Here is a 26,998-nt window from a genome sequence, read left to right as displayed (position 1 = left end):
CCGAACAACACTTATCACAGACAGAAGGGAAAGGCAGGGAAGCAGTTCTGAGGAAGTGCATGCTTCGGTCTTTACTCATGTTGCCATATCTCACCCGAACGATGCTAAAGGAGAAGCCTCCAATAGCTCCCCTCTGACACTCATTTAAACTATCCGGATCTCTTGGGTCTGCAAAAGTGGTCTGGAAATTTCATGAGAACAGGCACTCTCCAAAGATATCAGGCACTTCTGTTTCTGGTCACAGCTGGAACGCCTGAGAGAACAACCTTTCTTATGGTATCCTAGCAACTCCACTTCCAGCTAGAAAAATGAAATCAGTGTGTGTGTGACAGAATGTTTTAAAAAACTTTTTTTTTTATAAATATGCTCATTTCAACTTTGCTTCTAGAAATGGGCATATTAGCAAGCAATGGAGTGAATTGTTTATACTTTTGCCTACTTTTGAAACTACCTTATCTAATGTACAAATTTTAGGCCAGCCCAGTCACCTTCAGAAACCTCTGTTTAGAGACAAAAAAGGAGGTAAATTCCAATTTAAAGCTGAAAGTCCTTCTTGTATTGCTGTTAACTGCCATTACACGTACCTTTTATTCTTAGGTATTAATGGCGATTGCTGAGTATTCTGGGCCCTCTTGGAAGACTGTACTGTAATACAGTTGTAAGCAAAGGTATTAAAATGTACCAAAATACAACTTGCCCCGGCAATATTCCCAGAGCAGGAGAAAGCTGTTTGCAACAGCTCCCTGGCAAACTGCATGCTTACTTGTCAAATATAATTTAACGCTTACTTTTTTTTATTCCAGTCATTGAATTATTACATTTTTTTTGGAGAATATTTACAAAACTAAAGAAAAAAACCCATCTTTTTGAAATCTACTAAGATCACTTACATCAGGGGTGGGCAAACTACGGCCCGTGGGCTGCATTTGGCCCACCAGCCATTTTAATCCAGCCCTTGAGCTCCTGCTGGGGAGTGGGGTCTGGGGCTTGTCCCGTTCCAGCACTCCAGCTGGGGAGCAGGGTCAGGGGCCTGTGCAGCTCCCAGAAGCAGCGGCATGTGCCCCCTCTGGCTCCTACACATAGGGGCAGCCAGGAGGCTCTGCTCCACACGCTACCCCTGCCCCAAGAACCGCCCCCGCAGCTCCCATTGGCCAATGGGAGCAGCAGGGGCAGTGTCTGCGGTTGGGTCAGTGTGCAGCAGAGCTGCCTGGCTGCACCTCCGCCTAGGAACCAGAGGGAGGACATGCCGCTGCTTCCTGGAGCTGCTTGAGGTAAGCGCCACCCACAGCCTGCACCCCTGAGCTACCCCCCCATGCCTGAATCCCGTGCCCCAGCCCTGATCCCCCTCCTGTCCTCTGAACCCCTCGGTCCCAGCCCAGAACACCCTCCTATACTCCAAACCCCTCATCGCCAGCCCCACCCCAGATCCTGCACCTCCACCCAGAGCCGTCACCCCCGCCCCACACCTCTTCCCCCTGCCCCAGCTCAGAGCTCCCTCCCACACCCTGAACTCCTCATTTCTGGCCCCACCCTGGAGCCTACACCCCCAGCCAGAGCCCTCACCCTCACCCCCTCCCACACCCCAACCCCAATTTCATGAGCATTCGTGGTCCACCATACAATTTCTATACCCAGATATGGCCCTCAGGCCAAAATGTTTGCCCACCCCTGACTTTCATACATACTCATGTAAATAGTGAAATTTAGAAAAACTAAACCGCTACACCAAGATGCAAGATACAAGATGCAAGACAGTTGCTAGCTTTAGAACGGATGCTGCTGCAGTGAAATACATCTAGTTAAGTATGAGAAAAATAAACCAGGGTTGCACAAGATTGGGATGTACTGGACACTGACTATGGATCCAGTACTGTACTTCTCAAACAGCCAAAGTCCCTGTTGATTCAGGATCAGGTCTCAAAGGGGACCAAGGGAGCACAAGGTAGGGAAAGTTGAAATGAAATTATATTAATGGTGTTAAAATGCCTCAGTAATAGCCAAGAACTGCATTGATGTCACATAACTAGAACAAGTTGGAAATATTTTTTCCTATGGAAAATTTCAAGTTTGGCAAATTCAAAACCAGAAAAAATGTCAACCAAAACAATAACAAAAATCTATTAGGAAGTGCTACTGGGATGCCTTGTGGGTTGTCGTTTCAGTGCTTCATGCTCCCATTCTTCTGTGTAGACTGGGCTTCCTAGTCAGATCTTCCACAGTGCACCTCAGTTTCCCCTCTTGAGAAGGGAGGTGGTGCACCTTAAGAGTCCAGCCCATCGTGGAGAATGGGGACACAAAACAATGGAGCTCCAACTCCTGTCAGGCACTGTGGCAGCATATTCAAATAGAAATATACAGGTATTGACCTGCATATTTCAGTTTTCAGGTCTTTGGTTTGTCAATGAAAAATAAAGCCAAAGTTTCCACATCAAGCAGACCTTTTTCTAAAAAAAAAAAAATTGTTTAGTCAAAAAAACTATTTTCCATCCAAAACCAGCTTCCTCCAGCCAGTTCTTCAGCTAGTGTAAATTGAACTGAGCAGAGACATGCCAGTTTATAGCAGCTGAGAATCTGTCCCCCTTTCCACAGAGCAGATCTCTATTGTATGTTCCACATGTGTTCTGTGCAGATAAAAAAGCTACAGTGCTCAAAACTGCAAGATTTTATTCAATTTATCCAGACAAGCTCAGCATTATATTTTCAGACAGCATCTACAATTTGTTCTATAGGCGGTCGGGCCAACTAAAGTGTAGGAGAGCATCCATAAGCTTACATTAAATCTTGAGAACCACATTCTACCCTTATCCTGCATCCAGAACTCCCACTGAAGTTGTGTAAAAATAGAAAGTAAAAAAATGAGTATGGGTGTTATGAAAGGAGGAGTTGGCCACTCCTGGTACAGTGACTGGTATATGCCTGCATCTGACTTCGCCCTCATTCAAACATGCAGATGCACAGTGGCTTCTACAAAGTCCTCCAAACAGCGTGTGAATAATTGAGAGGCTTAGGTACTCTGATTCCACAGTGAAACATACTATGATGTTTGTCTAAAAGAGATGCTCTTGTTCAAACAGGAATTAATTCAGAAAATTAAGTCTGACCTAGTTACACAGGAGGTCAGACCTGACGGATGATCACATTGATCCCTTCTGGTTTTACAATCTATGATTGTACAAATGCCCCCAAAATATAGGCAGATGTATTTAGACATGAAGCCATACACTCTGGCACACTACTCTCTGTATGCAAAAGTACCAACATAGGTCACAAACAATAATCAAGATGGAATATGAGCAGCTTATAAATCAAAGTTTTTGGGGCAAGTACAGTCAAGTGATTATGAATTCCAGAAATGTGTAATGACTTCAACTTACAAGACAATTTTTATATCTGAGAAATATCACAGCCCTTTTCTGCGATCACTGACTAGACGACGATTCAAAAGCCTTTTTTAAAGGGCCAGTCCACTCTGGGAAGTGACTTCATTAAAAAAAAATAGCTACCTGTTTGTTGTTTCAGTAATTTTTAATGCAAATGTGCTCAGTTTACAAGTAAACGTGACTCTTTCTTTTCTCTCATTTCCAGCTGCAAGAGTAAAATTGAGTCCTGTTGGTCACACATTTCTTCACCTGTAATAGAGGTTCTTCATGCTGAATTATGCACTCTGTGCAACCCCATTGTCTCTATATCAGACCTGCAGTGTCATTTGTGTAACCCACTTGCCCTCAGTGGGTTTGCAGAGGTGTAACAGACTTGAACTAAAACAGTTGTTTAGATCATACTTGAGATGGAATATCATCCACAGCTCTCTCATTCTTAGCTATGTTGACTCTGCAGGGCTAACAGGAGTAAAAACAAATTTTGTGAAAACGTTTTTATCAGTAAAATCAGTGGATCAGACTCTGACTACACACAAGGACCATATCTAGGTAAGAAGGTACCAATTTTAAATGGCCACTTTGTAGAGGTAAAATTGCACCTTAGTATTTTCAGTGTTTATGCATTATGACAGGAATTTCTACTTTTTCCTCATATTGTACATTTGGTCTAAAAACTATTGTATTTTCCCTGTGATTTAAAATTGGTTGTAATATACAGAAGCTTTTGTGAAACAGTGTAAAAAGTCATTACTATAGGTGCTACGACTCAGTTTTGCCTTTCTGTTTTAGGTTTTAGAAATGAAAACACAGTAAAATAGCCCATGGGGGCAAAAGTCTGTGTTCATTACACTCTCCCTTTAAGCTCCTATTATGAAGCACATAAGCAAAAATACTCTCATACCCATGTCCTAAATATTAATTTAGACTTGCTTTGAGCAATTTCTATGCATGTATAATTATTGATTTATTTTAAATGAGCTTCATTAATACTATTTCATTATTTTTCTCCCTCTCTCTCTCATTTATGCTTGGCCAGTTTTCTTCTTTTTGCTGTTTATTCTTTAGCATGTGTGAACAAAATAAAATCTACACTGTAAACTTTCTAGTTTTAAATGCCAAAGCCAATGTGCATTTTTATTTTGGCAATATTTTAAAGAAGACTGTAATAGTCTTTGTTCATTTCAAGTTGCCGAAATGGTCGTCTATATACCTTTGATGCTGAATAGCTCTCTATCATTTTCTTTCTTCTAAGGCTAAAATTGCCACTGGCTCTTTGTTGTCTCATAATTAATGAAAACCAGAAACGTGTAGTTATTTTTTCCTAATCCCTGTCATTCATATTTAATGTTACATATACTTGCCTTCTTATTTTTTTTTAAATTTACCTCAGTGAATAGCACACACAAATATAGGCAAACAATAAAGCATATCTTTCTGATATCCTCTTTGCTAAACATTCCCACAGTCCAATTAGATCATTTCAGCTATTTTGGTCAGCATCATTTTAGCAGACGTACGAGATCGAATCCACTTGTTTCTTAAAGTAAATGTAATGTTCAAGGCAGACATACAGTCTAGGAATTTGCTACTGCATTGGCATGTCCCCATTTGGAACTCATTTAGCTCACTTGGGATTTGGTAGGTGCAGAGGTGTACCTGCATGGTACTTAATACAGTATTGGAGTTGATCTGTTTTTCATTAGCTAAATGAATTTGAATCACTGTGCAATGTAACTGCTCTTATATCTTTTGCAAGTTATTACTTGACTTTACTTAATTGTTCTGCTCTTTGATTTCAGTTTCATCGGCAGTACATCTACATATTCCGTGACTGATAAGAAAATAGAAGCTATATAATAGAAGTTATAGAAGCTTTCAAAGTCCAGTTTTTTATTCCTATTAGTGTTCTAGTACATCTGTCTCTATCATCAGGATTTTGATATTTAACTATTTGATGCCTGTGTGGAAGTTATACAATAAGTTAATGAAATAGTTTGTGGTTCATTATGAGTCAGTACAGTGCCATGGACAAGCTTAGCCTGAAAGAAAGTAAACTGTTAGAGCCCATTGCAGCAGCAAATACATACCAGCAACCATTGCTGTATTGTGATACAAATACACAGAACACTACAATTAAAACAAAATAAATCACCCTGTTCCTAATAAAAATGCAGAAGATATTGAGCTTTATTAGTTTCCTCCCATTCAGAATGCTAAAGTTAGCCATTTAAGCAAAATTGGCTATATAGCAAACAGACCTTGGCTTGAATTTGTTGAATTTTTTAGTGATGTTAGGAATGTTTTAACTACAAAAGATATAAAAGATTGTGGAAGTCACAATTCTACAAGAGCAAAAGACAACAACATTGGTTAAAAGCCCATCCTGGCTAAGAGGGAAAATAAATGCAGCAATTAGAAATTTTAAAAAATCACAACAACATCTAACAAATGGGAAAAAGGGGAGTAGACAGCAATAAATATAAATTAGAAATTATGAACTGTAGGAAATTGATAAGGAAAGCTAAAGAGATCAGGGAAAAATCCATAATTGGAAAGCTAAGAACAATAAACATTTTTAAGTATATCAAAAACAAAAGAAAACATAATTGTATATCCATTACTAGATGGAGATAGTAAAATTGTTTATGTGGATGCAGAAACGGCAAAAGTGTTCAATAAATATTTCTGTTCTGTATTTGGAAGGAAGCAGAAATGCAATATGAATATATCAGAGTATAATGAACTACTTTCCAGCCTATTAGTAATTAAGTAGGATGTTAAACAGCATCTTCTAGAGAGAGACAAGTAATATCTTTTATTGGACCAACTTTTGTTTGTGACAAACACAAGCTTTTGAGCTTACACAGAGCTCTTCAGGCCTAGGGAGAAACATTTTAAAGTGAGCAAGCCCAGATAACTTGCATCCAAAAGTCCTAAAATTCTTAAAAGATTGCTGAGGACATCTCTGGCTCACTGATATTAATTTTTATTTAATTTTGAAATATTGGGGAGAGTTGAGAAGACTGGAAGAATTCTAACGGTGTGTCAATATTCAAACGGGGAAGGGGGATGACCCGGTAACTATTGGCCAGTTAGCCTGACATTATTCCAAGGGGAATAAATGATCTGGGATTCAATCAATAAAAAAGTAAGGATGGGAATGTCATTAATGCTCATCAACATGGTTTTCTGGAAAATAGGCCTTGCCAAACAAATCTGATTTAAGGTTTTGATTAAATAGATTTGGTTGATAAAGGTAACTGTGTAGATGCAACATACTTAGACTTTTCTTCGGCATTTGACTCAGTCCTTCCTGACATTCTGATTAATGGGGAATCATCTAGTGGGGCTCCACTCGGATCAATTTTAGGCCCAACACTGTTCGATATTTAGATCAATGATTGGGAAGTAAATATAAAATCACTGCTGATAAAATGTGTGGATGGCAAAAATAAAGAATGATGAGGATGGGAGAGTCATACAGAGCAATATGGATTGCTTGGTAAACTGGGCCCATTCAAACAAAATGCTTTTTCATACAGCTAAATACAAGGTCATACATCTAGGAACAAATAGTGCAGGCCGTATCTATAGAATGGGTGGGTTGTATCCTGCAAAGGAGGGACTCTGTAAAGGATTTAGGAGTCATAGTGCACAAAACCGAGCATGAGCTCCCAGTGAAATGCTGTGGCAAAAAGGGCTAATTGCAGCCCTTGGGTGTATGAACAGGGGAGTAGTAAGTATGAGTAGGGAGGTGGTTTTATCTCGGTGTACAGCACTGGTAAGACGGATACTGAAATACTGCATCCAATTCTGGTAGCTACCTTTTTTAAAGGATGATGGAAAAATTGGAAAGGGTGCAGAGAAGAGCCACAATATGATTCAGGGACTGGGGAAAATGCTTTGCAGTAAGAGACTGAAGAATGAAGCTTATCAAAAAGAAGACTAAGAGGTGACTTGATTATGGATAATAAGCACCCTCATGAGGAGAAAATACTGGGTACTAAAGTGCTATTTAAGTTAGTGGAGAAAGGCATAACAAGAACCATGGGCTGAAAGTTAAAGCCAGACAAATTCAAATTAGGTACAATTTCTTTTAACAATGAGGAGAGGATGAGTAATCATTGCAAAGCAGTGGTTTTTCCATCTCTTGAGGTCTTCAGATCAAGACTGGATGCCTTTCTGGAAGATATGCTTTAATCAGACATAGATTATAGCGCTCATTACAAGAATCACTGAGAGATTTAAAGATGAAAAACACTATATAAGAGCCAGGTTAAAACAACAACTGGATGAAATTCAGTGGCCTGTGTTACACAGGAGACCAGACTAGAGTATCTAATAGCCCCTTCTGGACTTAAATTCTATGAATCTCAGAAGTTGCTAAGCAATACTGTTCTGCCCAGAAGACAGAAACAGCCAATGACATTTTCTTCTGATGATGTAATTCTGTAAATTAATATCCTTGCTAGAGTTTGTGTTGATGGAGTGCTTTGAACTGGTTTCCTTAAACCAGTTCGAACTCGTTCTCTTAAACTCAGAACATTCCAGCTTTCTAGCTTGCTCGTATGGTTGAATTAAGATTTGTTATTAAGGTGTGCCTCTAGACTCCTAATATCATTCCAAGCACAAAAATGACCCATGAGCATTTCAATACTCAGAGAGGGAGAGGATATGGTTTTCCCATCCCTTGAGAATTTAAGATTTCAAAAATATTTCCTGTCCTGAATCATGACAAGAAAACCAAAATCTCAAAATTTTTCACAAATCTAATATCCAAAAAAGTGTTCAGATCTGGTCAATCAATGTTTCATTTCAATCATTTCGAAACATTTCATTTCAATTTCAACTTTTTAAATTTTGTTTACTTTTTTTTACTTTACATTAACATTATAAAGAAAAAGTTGTTTCAAACTGAAGAATGAAACATTTTCATTTTGAAAATGTCAAAATGGGACAGCTCTTCTAGTTCAAAACTGAAAATTAATCAAAACAGAACTTTTCCTTTGGTTCTGACAAATCAGCATTTTATGATGAAAAAACATTCCATCAAAAAATTCCCAACCAGCTCTAATACCCACCTCTGTTGCAACAGAAGCACAAATCTGGTAGAATGTGTATTGTATGCAAAGAGGAGTTCAGAGCAAATTCTAATACTATGGCTCAGAGTTCACGTTCATTCTTTATTCAAGATGATTTGCTATTACTACAGTGCTTTCATCTTTGCAAAGAGTATGAATTACAAGCACATCATGATGATGATGGTTAGCAGCGGCAGGCATTTGTTTAAAAATACTGCTTAACAGCTGGCAGGAGAAGAAATCAGTGAAGACATTTTTGAACTCTGTTGGGTTCAACAGCTGCTATTAAGGCTGTCATTCTTTAAATAAAAGGCAAGTACATCTGGAGGAAGTATGCAAATGACCATGCAAATCATGAATGGACCTGACCAAATGAACTCGCTGTACAGTGCATTACACATATCCAAGAAGCCCAAAGTCTTTAAATTAGATAAATGGACTGAGCCTATCTTGTAAACCGTGAAAAGCTTTTACTGCAACTTCATTAATATATGGAAGATGTGCAGCTAATCAACTCTCATAGCCACACTCACTAAGAGAGTTTTACATTAACCAATTTACCAATAAAAAGCACTTGCTGTTACTGTCTTGTCAAGGCTTTTAACAGGTACAAGACACACAGTTTGGCCAAGGTTACAAAACATCTGTCTCTTGCAGCTGCAAACCTAGAAAACATAAGAATTCTTATCTTCCTACAAACCCCACCTGAAAAATGGCAAATACACCACAAATGACTAAGAAACAACAATAATGCATTACCCTTGCCACTCATTAGAAAGGACAAAGAGAAAGCAAGACACAAAAAGAAGCTAAGACTGCTGCCTGGATCACTATTTCAGCCATTTCTGGATGTGGACAGGCAATGCTATTTCTTATCTGCACACCCAGGGATCCTACTAGATGTGTGCATAAACAAGCTATTGGTCATTGATTTCTTAATGGCATAACCACTAAATGTCACCCCAACCTTAGGGACAAAATGGCAAGGAGTAACAATGACAGTACTGCCTGAATTTTCTCTTGAACTTGAGTCTCTCCCAATGGCAGGATTTTATTTTCATTTTGAGCAGATTTAGCACAATGCAACAAAAAAAATCTCATAAAACAGGACTTTTCAGACAATCACAGCTCCATTAAACAAAAGAAAGTGATTTGATTATTTGAATAACAAACAGCAACTGACCACATTGCCTGGCTCTAAGAGTATGGGCATCTTTACACATGCACGCACACCCACACCCTTCCCCCTCTTTCTCCCTCCCCACCATTCTTTGCAATCTCAGGCAAATGAAAACTAGAGACTTGTTTGACAAAAAGTCCTCTCTTGCATGTATTCCATATGTTGATTTGTCCTCCCCATTACAATAAGTTAATGATTTATAAGTATATATGCATGCGCCACTAATTTATACATATACATGTACTGAGAAGGGATTTTTTTAAAAAACTTTTCCCACTTTAAAAAAAAAACTATTTGTTTACTTTTTGTTTCGTGATCATGCAAACCAACTCCTTCATTCAGTTCAAATTTAATATTTTCAGAACATAATGATCTTAAAACTTTTCCTATAATATAATTTGTACAACCATGGGGCCTGATTCGCTACTGCCTTGCTTCTTGCGTAGAGCAAATCAGAATGACAATGTTTTATGCCCACTGTCAACAGATGTAAAGGACTGCACAAGGGGTCAAGCAGTGAAGAACAAGGCTCATTTTGCCTAGTCTTCCCTCTCCCTTCAACAAAATACCATAAGTGGAATCAACAGCAAACTCCCAACTTCTAGAAAGGATAACTAAGGAGGAAAAGAAAGAATTTTGTTGTGGTTTTAGCTTTACTATCTAGGCATCTTGACAATGATTCATAAACTGCAGTCATGACTGAAACATATACCATATTTTCATGCCTTAGCAGGCAAACTAAATTGTTTTCGTACCAAGACCATGTTTAGAATACTCTGCTGCTGCAACAGCTGACATCCCTAACACTGAAAAGGAAAGCATTTTTCGGCACTACCAGCAACGAAGTGTTAGTGAGGTCATATCCCAGAAATTATAGAAGAAAAGGATATTCGGTCATCTAGTTCATCCTCCTGCCAGTGCAGGATTGTTCTATACACTGTATTTTCTAATGCTTTGTTCAGTCCAGTTTGAAATAACTAATAGCATCACTAGATAAACTGGGGACCAATAATGTTGCAGATGAAGCCACTCGTAAGGTTGCCAATTTTGGTAGCACATATTCCTGGAGATTTAATCACATGACAATCTTTAATTAACAATTAAGCTTTAATTCCTGGAGAGTCCCGGCCAATCCTGGAGGGTTGGCAACCCTAAGCCATTGGAAGTTCTTCTATGGATTTCTGCAGGATTGACAACAGAACAGTCCCTAGGGTGAAACACCCAAAGAGGAAATAATGTTTTCTATGCTTTTTACATTTGTTTGGCTCTCTTGAGCATCTGTTGTTGAGCTTAATGCTTGAGTTTCACAATAGTAATTCCAAATGAAAATGCTGTTGCTCAGATCAGTTATTTCAGACAACTTAATTGTGTCTTGTAACAAGGCATAGCAGGGCCCCCCTTGGTCCTGCATCTGCTCTGCTCCAAAAATCACTCAGAGACCTTCTGGCTCAGCAGTCACCTGTGCAGTTTATTTACACAGTGCAAACCCATCACTCTCACCACATATCTCTGGGAGTTCCAGCCCTAGGGGCTTCTCTTTCTTGCAGCCAGGAAGGGAGAGCTATCCCTCTCCTTCCACTCCCTGGCTTCTTCTCCTCCCTTTTGTTTCCTCACTCTGAGCCTGTATATAGCCTCAGGCCAATCAGGCTGGCAGCTGTTCCACCTCTGCCAATCAGGATCAGGTTCCTTGTGTCAGCTCCAATTCACCTCCCTTAATTGGAGCTGGAATGACAGAGGTCAGCACCCTGTCACATGTCCCAAGAAATATTTGATGAATAAAACTTAGATGGGCCAACTGCCCAATACAATTTGTTTTACAGTAATGCGCTGATTGGAATGCAGTAGCTTGTTACCTTCGGGTCTGCAAAGGGAAATGCTTTGCACAGAACCCAGGAGGGTTTCTAGTAGCATTATTTCAAATAAAATATTAACAGAAAAATTTTCATCAGTAATGTTCCAGAAGGACTGGTAATTAATGTAAATGAGTGAGCTGCAGTATTGTACACTGCTGATCTCAAAGAAGGTTCGTGGCACTGGTGTGTGTGCAACAGTGGTACTGCACACCCCTCTGAGAGTTGCTAAAAGCTGTAAGGTACTGGAGGGTGTGCAGAATAAAGCAAAGAACACTAGTATCCCACCAGTGTTATGAAACACAACAACTTGTGTCTTGTCTGAGGCTTGAAATGGGCCTTGCTAAATGTCAGCACTATCAAACCTTCAGAAAATGTACCAGAAGTACTCAGCCTCCACCCTAGAGGTATTCAGACACATCTTTCTGTGTATTTTTAGCAGTCATGCACTACAGCGACTATTGTTTTCGTAGTACAGTAAATACCAGAATATTTACTATAAAGCCGAGTCAGTTTTACAGTACAGTGTAAATGTAATACATTAACAATTAAAACTTTGGCCGACGTACTCATTGAGCACTTGGATTTTTTTCTCCATGCAGTGGAACCCATTTATAGGGGTCCAATGCAGTAATCTGTCTTCAAATGAAAATTTCACATGGGCAAGGACTGAAGGATCAGCCACATCTGGAACATGGATATAACTAGGGCCCTACCAAATTTACAGCAGTGAAAAACGCATCATGGACCATGAAATCTGGTCTTTTGTGTACTTTTACCCTATACTATACAGATTTCATGGGGGAGACCAGCGTTTCTCAAACTGGGGGTCCCAACCTAAAAAGGGGCTGTAAAGGGGGGTATCGCAAGATTATTATAGGGGGTCGCGGGTTTGCCACCCTGACTTCTGCACTGCCTTCAGAGCTGGGTGGCTGGAGAGTGGTGGCTGCTGGCCAAGGGCCCAGCTCTGAAGGCAGGGCAGAAGTGTCAGTACTGTATCAGAACTGAAATGCAATTTGTGGGAGTGAGACTTTGCTCCAACTGAGTTGAGGAGCATTATGTGACACCCAAATCCTCTATCTTGCTTTTACTGTCCCCACAAGTATCGTGGCTTCTTCTGTTGGCCACTTCTGCTCACTCCTCCAGTAACCCCAAGGTCCCTTGCAGAGCTATTAAAGCCTATGGGAGGGGAGAAACTTAGAAGGTGGGGCATATCTCCTTTAATCTGAGCCAGACATTTATGCTTTACGCTCACATAGACCCAGGCCTCTGCAAGAAAGTCTGAGCAGGCTGGAAATTACTCAGACTTGCTGCTCTCCTCATTTTGGAAGGCTCTCTTTCACACTGCTTCCCAATTTGTTCTTTTAAGGGCAGCAGCTCAGGAGAACATGAAATCCATTGAACTCCTCCTTCACTGGGAAACCACAGAACAAAAATAACACACCCACAAAAGGAGCAAGAAGTCAGAAAGGTGAGATGGCAGGTGGAAAACCTGAAGGGCGGAAGAAGGCAATATTCTTGTAGATATGAGTCACAAGTAGGGATTTACGAGCAAGCTTACAAAGGTGAATTGCATGGCCATTTGCATGACTGCATTTGTTGTGCACAGAGCCTTGGATTCAGTGACAATCTATTTATAGTGAAGTAGCTGTTTCAATTTATTGCATTGTGCAAAATGTCTATCCAGTTGTTTTGAGCCCCTTTTTATTTTGAAGCTCTTCACTGAACAAGGTGACTTCATGGTTCTGTAGATTTTTACTGAACAAATCTCCATAACCAAAATCAAATACTAACATGGGGTATAACAATGGACATTGTAGAACATTGTTTAAATACAAATGCAGTAAGATTTTGTTTTATGCTTGGCAGAGCAAGATACAAAGAGAGATCCCTGCTAGGGCACATGTCCCACAGAAGGAACAAGACTACTGATATGAATAAAGGAGGGAATACATGATTTGACTCATAAAAATCATAATAGAGAGAGCAAGGGAAAAAGGCACAACAGCACTACAAAAGAACAAAATAAAATAAGTACTAAAACCTATTCATGTGTATGTGCACACAAAAAAGCAGAAGCTGGTGGTTATCTGGCCATGGGCTACGATTTTAGGTGGGTTTTGTCCTGCTGGATCATTTGCATAGGTGCTGGAATGAGGGGTGCTGGGGGTGCTGTTGCAACCCCTGGCTTGAACTGGTTTCCGTTATATACAGTGTTTACAGTTTGGTTCATAGGCTCTGAGCACCCCACTAAACAAATTGTTCCAGCACCCCAATCATTTTTATTTACTTATTTATTAAAGCCAAGAAAGTGTGTCAATATCAGGATACAATGGATGCCCGAGTACAATTTGCTGATGTTTTGTGACCCCCAAATTATTTCTAGACTTTTTAAAGTCTGGTAAGCTAGTCTGCTGTGGGGTTGTTTCATCAAAATCAGCATCATTTTAGAATAAGAAAGCCAGGTGGCAACTGTAGGCTTTAAGGCTCCTCAGGCTGTCCATTACATGTTGTCCCCTTCAGGAGTTTATAGCTCACCAATAAATATAAGGTTGACCTAACCATTTAAAGAGCGGTTCAAATATTAAAAAATCTGGATAAGCCAAGTGCCCATTTAACAAATCTGATGATAGTTGCACAATCTTATTATTTATTAGTTTTTATCTTCATATAACAAAAATACTGAGGTTAAATTAAAAGTACTATGACCTCAAAAATAACTTTGATTCTCAATTATTTTTATTAATGTTTTTATGATATAACTACATCAAGGAAAAACTTCTTCTGTTTACTAAAGAGATTTTAAACAACAGAAATTAGTTACACAAAAAAGTAAGCTATCCCTACAGAAAACAGTTGGACACTGAAGAATATGTTCCCCAAGAGCAGTGTCCCTCCACTTTGTTTGCTGTTCTCTTTCCTCACCTCTTCCTCATCCATGTTTTACTTTTCATGTTGGCATCGCTCTCACATAGGGCCACATCCACAGAGGTACTGGACACCTATAACTTCATTGACTTCAGTTTTACAGATGCTCAGAACTGACTTAAGTTTTTCATGTCTCTGCAGCTCTCAGAATTTAGTGCTCCAAAGTGCCCCAATTAGTGACCCAAAGAGCACTGAAGTGAATAGAAAGATTATCCTTACTTCAGTGAGCTTTGAATCAGGCCCTTAGTCCATACAATGCTCTTTGGGGTAGAGACCTATGCTCTTACGATTCAGCTCTGACATCTCCTCAGGAGTCCAACACCGTTCTACACTCAGACAGTTTTCTCCCAACACATAAACCCTGCTGGGGCCATGCAGGGTGTACACGTTGCTATGGCTCTGGATGACGAGGGAGAGACAGTCTTTCCCCCTCGTGTGTTCATATCCCTGGTGATGGGCAGAGGACCCATCGACTCTGATTGGCGAAGTGAACATCTGGGAAGGCCTCTGCTGGTGGTGCATTGCCTTAATCCCCTGGAAGGGGCTTGATAAATTATCAGAGACTTTGTCAGCCCCTGACTGGTGTGTGGTCAAGGGTAGGAATGGGCCTCCTCCCTATGGTAATTGAGGCTAGGGGGTGTTGCCCAATCAGGATTTTTCTGGGTTCCTTGTTTGCTCAGAAACTCACTCATCTTCTCCCCTGTTCCAATATCTATTGATGGGGAGAGAACTCTTCAAATCACTGGGGAATGTCTTCACTCCCTATCCGAGCTGTTGATGGGGAGTTGTGCTTCTTGTCACATGACCCCTTAGGATTCTTCTCTGGCAACAAGGAGAGGACAGTGACAGCCCTTGCTCAGCGCTGGCTGGTAGGGGAGTTCCGCACAGTGGTTAGGGCCAGTCATGTGCAGATGGGGGAGTACAGGAACCTGGGCCCTCTCACTACACCAGGCTCCAACCCAGGGCCCTTTGAGGCATAGATGCTGAGTTTTCTTTTTTCCCAGGGGTGCACCACCCCAACGCTCCACCTCCAGTCCACCCCCTCCCCTGAGGTTCCACCCTTGCTCTGCCTCTTCCCACCCTGCTCCAACCCCTTCCCTGAGGCCCCAGCTGCGCATGACTCCCTGCTTTCCACCCTCCCCTAAGCACCTCCCCCAGCTGCCAAACAGCTGTGGCTGGTGGGTGTTGAGCACCCATTATTTTCCCCCCATGGGTAGTCCAACCACAGACCACCCACAGAGTCAGCACCTATGCTTTGAAGGCTATCAGTGCTCTGACAGCCGGGGAGACAAGGCTGCCCTCCCTGGGCCACTTCCTACCACCTCCGTGCAATTGTCCCAAGGTTGCTCTCTCAGGTAAGGCAGCATGAGGGTTGTTTGCTCACCACAAGGCACCTCCTGGCAGCAGCATGGCAACTGCCTCCTCCTGTGGTATGGCCCAGCCTCATGGGCAGCCCAGTCCAAGGTTTTCCCCTGCTGGGGACAAAAATAAAGGGGATCTATCTAGTCCAGAGTTCATAGCAGAAGGGAATGTTTCCCTTTCTGGCTGTCTCTGCAGCAGGCCCTCCCTTCCCTCAGGGAGGAGTCTTTGGGCAGTTGTTTCGGGAGAGATTCTACCTTCCCTCAGTTCGTCTCCCCCGGAGCTGCTGGTAGCAGGTCTGCTCTCCTCCCTGGTCTGCCCCAAATGAGCTGCTCTCCTGCCTTTTAACTCCTCTTCCATTTGGTGCATTTGCTACAGGTGTGGCAGGGCGGGCTGGCTGAGCTCAGAGTAGTTCCTAAACCCCTTGTTGCTCAGTATGAAGGTTATACATCCCATCACAAGGACCCAATCCTAACTAAAATATCAGGTTTCAGAGTAGCAGCCGTGTTAGTCTGTATCCGCAAAAAGAAAAGGAGGACTTGTGGCACCTTAGAGACTAACCAATTTATTTGAGCATAAGCTTTCGTATTTTCCCCTACTGTTCCTCACATGTTCTTGTCAACTGCTGGAAATGGCCCACCTTGATTATCACTACAAAAGGTTTTTTTCTCTCTCCTGCTGGTAAGAGCTCACCTTACCTGATCACTCTCATTACAGTGTGTATGGTAACACCCAATTGTTTCATGTTCTCTGTGTATATAAATCTCCCCACTGTATTTTCCACTGCATGCATCCGATGAAGTGGGCTGTAGCTCACAAAAGCTTATGCTCAAATAAATTTGTTAGTCTCTAAGGTGCCACAAGTACTCCTTTAAAATATCAGGGCATACTGTGAGCATGATCAGGGCTTCCCCCAAACCATTTCCTATATCGAAATTAGGTGCAGCAGAGTCTATTAGTCCACCTCTGGGAAGGGAGCAGGTCGAAGTGGCTACTTACCGCCAAGATACACTTCATGCTGGAACTGCAAGGAAGAAGAAAGCTCATGCATTCAGAAGCAGAGTCTGCAGCTTTCACTCCCCAGAAGAGTAGCCAAATTAGGAGCTGTAATAACTTGTGATTTGGTGCTGCTTCTGTAAAAATGTGTCCAATTTGTCTGCTATTTTGTGTATAGCAAGTAGAAGTATTCAAAAATGTTCAATGTTTTGTATATTATTTTGGGCCAAGTTCTGATCAGTGTAACTGACATGGCCATGTATATATAACTACTTCAATATACTGTACAGATCAGAGCATCCACAGAATTAACGTGATAGTTTACCACAGAGGTAATACGAACTATTATTTGAAAAAAGTTTTTTGGCAGTCTTTACCTATTGCACAGCATCCACAATCCCAGACTGGGAATTACATCCATTTCATTCGCTTCAGATTACAGTATTCTCTGTTTTCTTTCTATAGTTAGAAGTTCATGTTTTATTTTTCTGTAGCTTGAGTGCATAATGCCTGGCTTGTCGGTGATCTACCATTATGCAGCACTGTGGGGCAAAATGAGTGTTTGTTATTAATGTAGGGAAGAGTGATTCAAGCAGCTCTGTTACATAATCTCATATACTGGTGCAATAAAATGTGCAGTTTATGATGGGTGATTGCTTCTAAACGGCACTTTCTCATTATTTAGCATACCTGTTTGGAGACTGATATAAAAGCAAGCTAGCTCTGAACCTCCTCAGTCTATTCTCTCTTGGACTTCATTCAGGAAGGGAATTATTGCCTCAAAAGTTTGGGGAGTTTTGTTTGTTTTTTTGTGTGCATCTTTGGTAATGTTCTCATAAAATAAAGAAGAGGAAGAAATATTCCGTATGATGCAGTCCATAAATTAAAAGCAAAGTTAAGCTCTTTAAATGCACGTAAATAAAAGTAAGATGTAAATAAGATAAGTACACATTAATAAAAAGGATGTGGGGGAAACAATTATTGACCAGCAAGATGTATTCAAAGCTGGGCTAGCTTTCATGCAAAGTGGTGTCTATTTTTTCCCAATAATAATTCTCCTGGCTTCTATTATTCGGCTAGATATTCATGCTTGAAGCAATTTTTAAAATGATATAATGTTGGCAGATTAGCTTTTTATATCTTGGCAGATATGAAGACAGGATTTGGAAAATAATTTTTAAAGAGTCATTTGGGATTTCAGATTTGATACTAATTTGATTCATATTTTTATTTTCTCTAAAGGCACCTAGGTCATCATTGGTAGACTGATGCCTAATTTTTATTAAGAAACATAATTTATTATCTTAATTACACAAGAACCTTTAAGATAATTGTCTCCCTTTAACAAACAAACATCAAAAATTGGCTGATTTTTTTTACTAACGTTGAATGGTTTGTAAGCAGTCAGGTGCTACAGAGATGGAGACCATATAAGTACCCAGCTATATATGTACTGTACTATCAGCTTTGTGGCACTTTTTAGAATTTGTATTTCTTAGGTAGAAAGCAATCCCTTTAATTACACATCGGAGAGTGGCACACCTGTTGGGATTAATGTCAAGATCCCCAAGGAAACAAGACACAACATCTCAATATGTTCAAACTCCAGAAACAAAAAGATATTTCAAACTGTTTATATCCACATTAATCCGCGACATCTTCTGTCTTTATAATCTATTAATCCTGATTTGTCCGCTTCATGTACTATGTTAACTCATTTCAATTAATGTGCATGCCTTGTTTTAAACATGCTCAAATGTTACTAGTACATGTAACCAAAGACAAGTCAAAATATTAGCACAACTCCAGCTAGTAAAGTATCACAATTTATGCTCATTTAGGTGCCTAGTCCTGTAGACTTCTACTTACTGGCCAAATACTATTCTCATTTACAGGCATGTAAATCCAGGGTCACTAAATTGACTTTACTCTTGTTCTAGTATAACACCAGAGTAACTGAGTGCAGAATTTCACCGCATGTGAATAATTCTTATTCACAAAAATAGTCCCATTGCCTTCAACATAGTACGCCACTGACATTAACAGGAGTACTAACATGAGTTAGGACTACTCGTGAATTTGGGAATGCAGGATTAGATCCCGAGGGTGACATTTTGAAGTCAAAGGCAAACTACTTTTGGACGAACCTCAAGAACTTCAAGATACAGGATACTGAATGGTTGATTGCTCATCAACTTAACAAATTCAAGACCAGCAGACAGACATGCTGGCTTTCTCTCAGTTCATATAAGAGCACTCTTCCAATGGCAACTTCAAACTCCTCACATAGGTGAACTACGTTACATACTTTTCAAATTCCTCACATGGGCCAATCATAGCTATAAGGAATAGCTCTGCTTAACTGCAAACAGTGGGCCTGATTCTGATATCACGTACATTGGTATCAATCAAGAGTAACTCCAATGAAATACATGGGCCAGATTCTCTAGCAAGATCCATCTCCCTTTGACCAATCCTCCAATGTAAGGATATTGGGAAAATGTTGGGGTAGGAGGGAACATAGCCAGAGCATTGCTACCTTTTGACAATCCTTGGCTGGCAGTTGCCCCTTTGGGACCACTTGCAGTCTAATCTATGCTGAGACTGTACTAGAACTACCCGCAGAATCAAGGAGCCACAACCAGCTCTTTTGTATCTCCTCCTCTCCCTTATCCAGCAAATGTGTAAAACCAGCAAGAGCACAGAATCAAGTCCAGTATTTCTCCATCCCCACAAAGGAGGATACAAACAAAAGAGGAAATATTCCAACAAGAACCGGGGTTGCTTGATGAGATCTCATTCTCAGGAAACATTTTGTCTAATCCTGTCCCTAACTCGATATCCAGAAGCCCACCGGCACACACTGATTCAGAATCAAGTTAGTTCTTTGGTAACATTCTTTCAAACTCTTTACGTGGTACTGCAAATAAAATAAACTGTGCATATGTTTGGAAATCAACCACTTGGAAGTCTAAATTCATACATGAAAGATTTTCTTCTTCACAGTATTCTTGAAAAATTATACATATTTTAAGGGAACAAGTGAAGTTGAACCAACTGTTGTAGTCACCAGATTTTTAAGTGCCTCTTTACATTACCAACTGAACAGCAACAGCAACAAAATCTGTGCAATTTTCAAAGTTTCCCCACATATGCTCCACTTAAGCAGAATACAGTGTTTTTAAATAAGACATGATATGATACTGAGGGTACAGTAGAGCAGAATACAACATACTTTCAGGAATGGATCTTATTCTCTGCAAACACACAATGAGTATGTCTTCATTCCTGAGTTAGCCCAGATGATTGGCACTTGGGTAAGCTTACACCAGGAGTGAGCAGACACAGTGCAAAAACCTACCCAAATTACTGTATTCTCACCTGTCTCATTCTCCCCAGTGTATGGTACTAGGACTTCTGGGGGCATTTCCCATGATTATTTGTGCTTCAGTAAGCTGGCTCATTCTGTGATTCTTTCCCAGGGAATTGTGATAAGACTTGTCTGTACCTCTGGGCACATGGGAGTAATTGTGGAGGACTTGTGAAGACTCTGGAGGACCATCAGATCTTGAGTTGTTTAAAGTCATTCCAGTCTCACTTGCATGACAATACATTTTTCTCCCTCAAGCAAAAATGCTTTTCCATCTTTAAGCAGCTGCCTCCAGTTGTAACACATGCTCACTGAATCAAAGGATTTACTGGAACATTGCAAATAACTATAGCACAAGATGGGTGAGGTAATAATTTTTATTGGACCAACTTCTGTTGGTGAGAGATACATACTTTTGAGCTTATACAGTTCTTCAGGTCTGGAAAATATGCTCAGAGTGTCACAGCTAAATGCAAGGCAGAACAGTTTCTTTAGCATAAGTAGTTAGCATATATTTCAAGGGACCATTCAAGAAGAAGTGGCCAGTTAACATCCTTGCAGTCATAGGAACCTTTTACTTTCTTCCCAAGACGCACAAACAAGGAAACACGGGAACACAGGCAGACCCATCATATGTAGCCACAACACTTTTACTGAAAGACTATCAGGACTCATAGAAACCGTCCTCAAATCACTCACCGCATAAAGGACCAGCTTCCTCCAGATACAACTGACTTCCTCCAGAAACTCTGTAACATTATCAAACTCCCTCAGAACATCATCCTTGTCACCAGGGATGTAACTTCCCTATACACCAACAAGGATGGCATTGCTGCCAGCCTAAAATATCTATAAGACAAGGGACAACACTCAGATATCCATCCAAACACATTGCCAAACTCATCCTCATCCATAACAACTTTATATTCAACAAAAAACACGTTGTCCAAACTATGGGAACAGCCAGGAGTACTAAGATGGCTCCCCAGTATGTCAACCTCTTCATGGGCCACCTCAAGGGAGAATTTCTGGACAAATGCACCACAAAACCAATGAGATACCTGAGTTACATAGATGATATTTTCATCTGGACAGACGACTTAAACTCCTTCATAGATTTCCAACACAAATTCAATAACCACTGTCCATCCATCAAACTCTCTCTAGAACACTCCCACAGTAGCAACACCTTCCTAGACACCACAATCAGCTTCAATAATGGAACCCTCCAGGCAACTATATACAAGAAATCAGGGATCACCACACCTACCATCATAGTTCCAGTAACCACCCCAAACACACCAAGACATCTGTTATCTACAGCCAGGCACTCAGATACGTCAGAATATGCCCGCAGGAGAAAGCCCAGGCTACACACCTTAACATACTTAAAACCACCTTCACCAAACAAGGACACTCCACCAGAGGAGTGGATCACATCATGGAGCAGCCACCCCAAATACCCCAAGAGAACCTGCTTCAATTCAGAAGTAAAACCCACTCCAACTGCACTCTCCTAGCTGTCACCTACCACCCCACATTGGAACTCATATGAGGTATCATTAAACAATTACAACCCATACTTGATTGGGACCACATCCTGAAAAAAATCTTTTCTGAACCCCCTCTTCTGGCCTTCAGACAACCCCCCAAACTCTCCAAGATCACTATCAGAACCAAGCTCTCCATAGACTAGAACACACAAACTCAAAATGGCACCAGACACTGCCATAGCAACAGATGAAAAATCTGTAGAAATATCTCCACTGCTATGACGATCAATACCCCCACATTCAAGATCCATGGGTCCTACACTTGCCTATCATGACATGCATCCAGTGCACTAAATGCCCCAATTACAACTATGTGGATGAAACCAGAAAATCACTATGCTCTCCAATGAACTGATGCAGAGAAATGATAAAAGACAAAAATGCCATATTACCTGTGGGTGAACACTTTTCATACAGCAGCCACTCCACATCTGACTTCTCAATACTCATCTTGCACAACACTTTCAAAAGGGAAGACTGGGAACCCCGGCCACTGGGAGCTGCAGGGGGCCGTGCCTGCGGATCATCAACAATTAGCAAAATGTCTCGCGGGCCCAAATTCTGTGGCCTGCGTTGTGCAGGAGGTCAGACTAGATGATCATAATGGTCCCTGCTGACCTAAATATCTATGAATCTATGAATCAGATTACCTTGATGGGCCACATGTGGCCCCCGGGCTGCAGTTTGCCCACCACTGATCTAGAACCACTAACTCCCCCTCCTTTTTTCTCCCCTTCTTCTTCCCTATGACTGCAGAGGTGTTAACTGGCCATATCACCTAGAATGGTCCATTGAAATATGTGTTAATTACTTATGCTGAACAATCTGTTCCAACTTGTATTTAGCTGTGACACTCTGAGTACCTTTACCAGACCCGAAGAAGAGCTTTGTGTAAGAAAAAAAAAAAAAAAAGCTCGTCTCTCTCATCAGCAGAAAGAAAAGGAGTACTTGTGGCACCTTAGAGACTAACAAATTTAAGGTGCCACAAATACTCCTTTTCTTTTTGCGAATACAGACTAACACGGCTGCTACTCTGAAACCTGTCATCAGCAGAAGTGGTCAGATAAAAGATATTACCTCACCCACCTTGTCTTTCTAATATCCTGGGACCAACACGGCTACTACACTGCATACAACTCTACCACAAACAGGCAGGACTAAAACTTCCTACTAACTCTTCCCAATCAAATACAACAACAACATAACATACATAACAACAACTTAACATTAAGATACAGCACCATCTATTGGTGGAGGTGCTGTCTACACTGATCATTACAGTTCCTCAGATTTGTAGAACTCTGCTTTTTTTAGTAAAAGTGCAAGGATGTGTATGTAGTGGACATCACACCACTATATCGCACCATTAATGTCCACTGATATGCAAATCTTTTCAATTTCAGCACAAGACTTAGGCCTTGTCTACGCAACAAAATTGCACCAGTCTAACTTAAATTAGGTTTTAAACTGCTTTAGTTAAATGGTGCGAACCCCTATACGGACATTCATTTTGGTTTAAGAGTGGCTTATTTCGGTTTAGCTTAAACAGATTCCTAACTGATTTAAACTTAAACCAATAAAAACCTGTTCAAACCAAATGAAAAGTGTTTACACAGACTTTTGCACTAGTTTAACTACATCATCACACCTTTAGTTAAACTAGTGCATTTTTCTCATGCCGTAAGCATATTAAACTGGGTTTACAGAATCTCTAAAAAAATGTACACACACTTCTTGGCAAAATACCAATCAATAAGGAATGCATACTAAGCAGAGACTCCTTACTTTTGGAAGAGAAGCTCTGGATCCTGAACTCTGAGTAGTCATTGTCAAGACAGTAGTGATGCCCAAAGCGACTCTGGCTGGAGCAGCATCCATGTTGATCCAGAAAGAAACCCAGGACAAAATGACGATCAGCAGGCTAGGAATGTACATCTGGATTAAATAGTATCCCATCTGACGTTCCAAATGAAACTTGACTTCAATGCATGTAAACTTTCCTAGAACATGAAATTGCTTTTATAAATGTTTTTGCACATTTTGTCTTATTTTATGAGCATAAATTAGCTTCCTGACCTCAGGCATATATAGATTTCACAGCATGCTATCATAAAGTCTTAGCTCTAAAAGCAGAGGCCCCAATATACAAACATTGTTCTGGTTTAACTTTTTGGTAACATTGTAGTTTGGTAGAGTTGACATCATAATGTTCACTTGAAACAGCGGCCATTTATTTTTGTGACTGAATATTATTACTTTGTGGAATCACTTTACAAGAGGTCTAGTCCCCTAAAAAAAAAAAAACTTTTTAAACAAATAAGTCCCATTCTCCTTTGGTTGGGTGGGCCTCACCTCATCCAGAGGTTCTCTCTCTCCATCTAACCAGTAGACCAGTCATTTGCCTGCATCTAAGTATGTTGGACTTGCTTCATCCTTAATAAACAAAATTGTATTCGTACACTTATTGGGGCTGAAGAAGAAGCTGTTAAAAGTAGACACTCAGATGTGGGTAGGGGACTGGTTTTTTGGCTGAACAGATGGTGCTGGAGAGCATTATCTCACCAGGAACTGGTTGAATGGTCAAGTACAATACAGAGGGCATTAGTGTACCCTAGTTACTCAAGAATTCTGTTTCCCGAAGTCCTATGGATCTAAAAGGGCTGAATGCCAGGCAATGAGATGGAGGGCAGGAAAGTGGCAGGGGAAGATTGCAGCTGAATAATATTGCTGTTCTTTCACAAATTAAAATTAAAACTATAATATTATGTGAACATTTAGCAGAGAAAAATTGTATAGTTTTCTGTGCTAGGTCCCAACTAAATCATTTGAATAGGTTGATAACTTCAAACTTCAGCCACTTCAATCAACTGGTAACAGGAATCACCTGACATCCACAGGTAATTCCGCTTACTCTTCATGCATGTGAACAGCAACCGTTTCTCAGTATTATCAATAATTATAAGAACAACATGTGTGTCCAGTTCTCCCCAGTCCTGGAAACCCCAAAATAAGGAAACTCCATGTGCCTCCTTTTACAGAGCTCTCTATGTTTCTCAGAGGGAAGGCAGTATTTGTCCCCTTCAGAGCAACCACACTTTTCAACTCTCCAAACTTGCAGTTCTGAGGGTATCTTCTGGAGACAAAAGCCATTCATATGTAAGGGGCCTTTCAGAATGCACACTGCTTCTCAGCATGCTCTGCCATGCTGTCAAGGCTTTCTTTGCTGACCACTGCCCCCAAATCTTTCCCCTGGGCTGGAACTGCCACACCATGGATACAAGGTATTATCCTATGCAGGGAATCCCCATGGGCTTGCTAGGAAGCTGCTGATCAGAGATTACTCATCCCTCCCCACTCCAGCCTGTCTTCTCCCATATTCCACAGAGCAGAATTTCAACCCTTTCCACAGCTCTTGGGGACAGTGAACCACTGGGTTTTCATCCCCTGACATTCTGAGCCATAGAAATTAGAAGCAATTTTTAAGCTGTATTGGGGGTTTTTTTTAAAACCAAACAACTAAAAAAATTAAACAGTAGTTTCGTTTAATAAAAAACAATGTAACGTTAACTGACGGATCGGGGCTGAACTGCTCATGTCCTGTCATTTCACTGAACGAAAAAATATAACGGATGCAACCAGACTGGCTCTCCTGCTGACACAATGAAATACCTCTTTTAGATGGGAAGGATTTATATTTCAACCCAGCAGCTACCAAGAAAACCATTCATAAAAATCTCTGAACTCTATCTGCATATCATAGACTCCAAATACCCAAACTTGTCTTTGGGTAAACTTCCCAGGGGCAGCAATTCTGCCAGCAAGTGTGTCCAGAGGTGGTGGATAGTGGAACGGTTTTTAGATATGGACATATAAGTAGGGAAAACTGTTAAATAAGCAGACATTGACAATTTGATGCCAGTACTAACAGGGTGTGGTGGATGACACTGCTGCCCCTAGAAAATGCCACAAAAGTCCAAAGACGGTGCTGTGACATGGTGAGCTTAATCAAGTATGCCCACAAATAATAGATGAAAAATTCATAGCAGCAACAAAAAGACTTCTGTGACGCTGACATACCAAGTCATGTTAGGGTGTATTCAGGCCAATTCACTTGTGTATGAGCAGAGATGAAAGCGATTGTTAAATGTATAATGACAGGTTTCAGAGTAGCAGCCGTGTTAGTCTGTATTCGCAAAAAGAAAAGGAGTACTTGTGGCACCTTAGAGACTAATGCTCAAACAAATTTATTAGTCTCTAAGGTGCCACAAGTACTCCTTTTCTTTTTGTTAAATGTATAAGTGTTTTAGGTGTTAAAACGTCCTAAAATGAATAGGATGTTAAATGTATTGTTTTTACTTATCTGTGTCCGGTCATAAGGTAATAGCAAGCATTTACATTGTAAATACCCTTGTAACTAAATAACTCATCATACATCAAAGAAGCCTTGTAGAATGCTAATGAAGGACTTTATCAGAAAAAAGTGTTAATTCCAAATCAAATGGCCATTGTGTGTGATGCCTGGAGGTCAGAGACTCAAAGTGCATTCCTCATTCACTCATCAAAAGAAGAGCCCACATGGGTAGAGAGAGTGTCAGCTTGTTTTCTGTGAGAAGAAGCTATAGGAAGTGATTCAAAGAAAGATTCTTCATCTCTGGACTGTTTGGACTCCTACAGGGAAGCATACCAGATGCAAAGTGGAGATCCCCAGAAACAATCTAGGTACCCTGAAAAGATTTGTGGGAAACTGGCAGTTTTTTACATCATTGCCACCATTTGGAATTACAAACTGTGATTCACCTAGATATATATTTTTTACCTGCTTTAACCTCTCAATAACTCATTTTTTCCTCAGCTAATAAACCTTTAGTTAGTTTACTATAGAATTGGCTGGCAGCGTTATCTTTGGTGTAAGATCCAGAGTACCAATGGATCTGGGGTATGTGACTGGTACCTTGGGACTGGGAGCAACCTGATGTGGTGTGATTCTTGGTTTAAGTGACCATTATCACAAAGTCCAGTTTGTCTGGATGGCAAGATAGACTGGAGAGTCTGCGGGGACTGTCTGTGACTCCATGGTAAGACTGGAATAGTGATCCAGAAGTTCAAATTTGGTACTGGCTTGATGAAATCTAATTACAGGACACACCACCAGTGTGGGGTGTCTGCCCTGTTTTCTGACAGTCTGCACTCACTGTTGTGAGCCATTCCAGACAATGTGACAACTTCAGAATGGAAAAGTACTAGGTTATGATAGAATTCTGGCTGAATTGTTAAAAAGCACAGAAGATGGAGGCTTGAAAG

General features: G+C 40.6%; 1 protein-coding gene across 4 annotated transcripts in view; it reads right to left on the bottom strand.

The window, feature by feature from the left end:
• The window catches only part of GLRA2 (glycine receptor alpha 2), a 155,978-nt gene that overhangs the window by 67,193 nt on the left and 61,787 nt on the right, over positions 1–26,998 (bottom strand). For all 4 annotated transcript variants that reach the window (XM_074967157.1, XM_074967162.1, XM_074967153.1 and 1 more), the window contains one exon: positions 23,483–23,697. In XM_074967157.1, coding sequence (XP_074823258.1) covers positions 23,483–23,697 — 215 coding nt within the window. The remainder of the gene's footprint in view (positions 1–23,482; positions 23,698–26,998) is intronic.

Source organism: Natator depressus, chromosome 1 (assembly GCF_965152275.1).
Source record: "Natator depressus isolate rNatDep1 chromosome 1, rNatDep2.hap1, whole genome shotgun sequence".
Lineage (NCBI taxonomy): Eukaryota > Metazoa > Chordata > Testudines > Cheloniidae > Natator > Natator depressus.
This window is presented reverse-complemented; position numbering and strand designations above follow the sequence as displayed.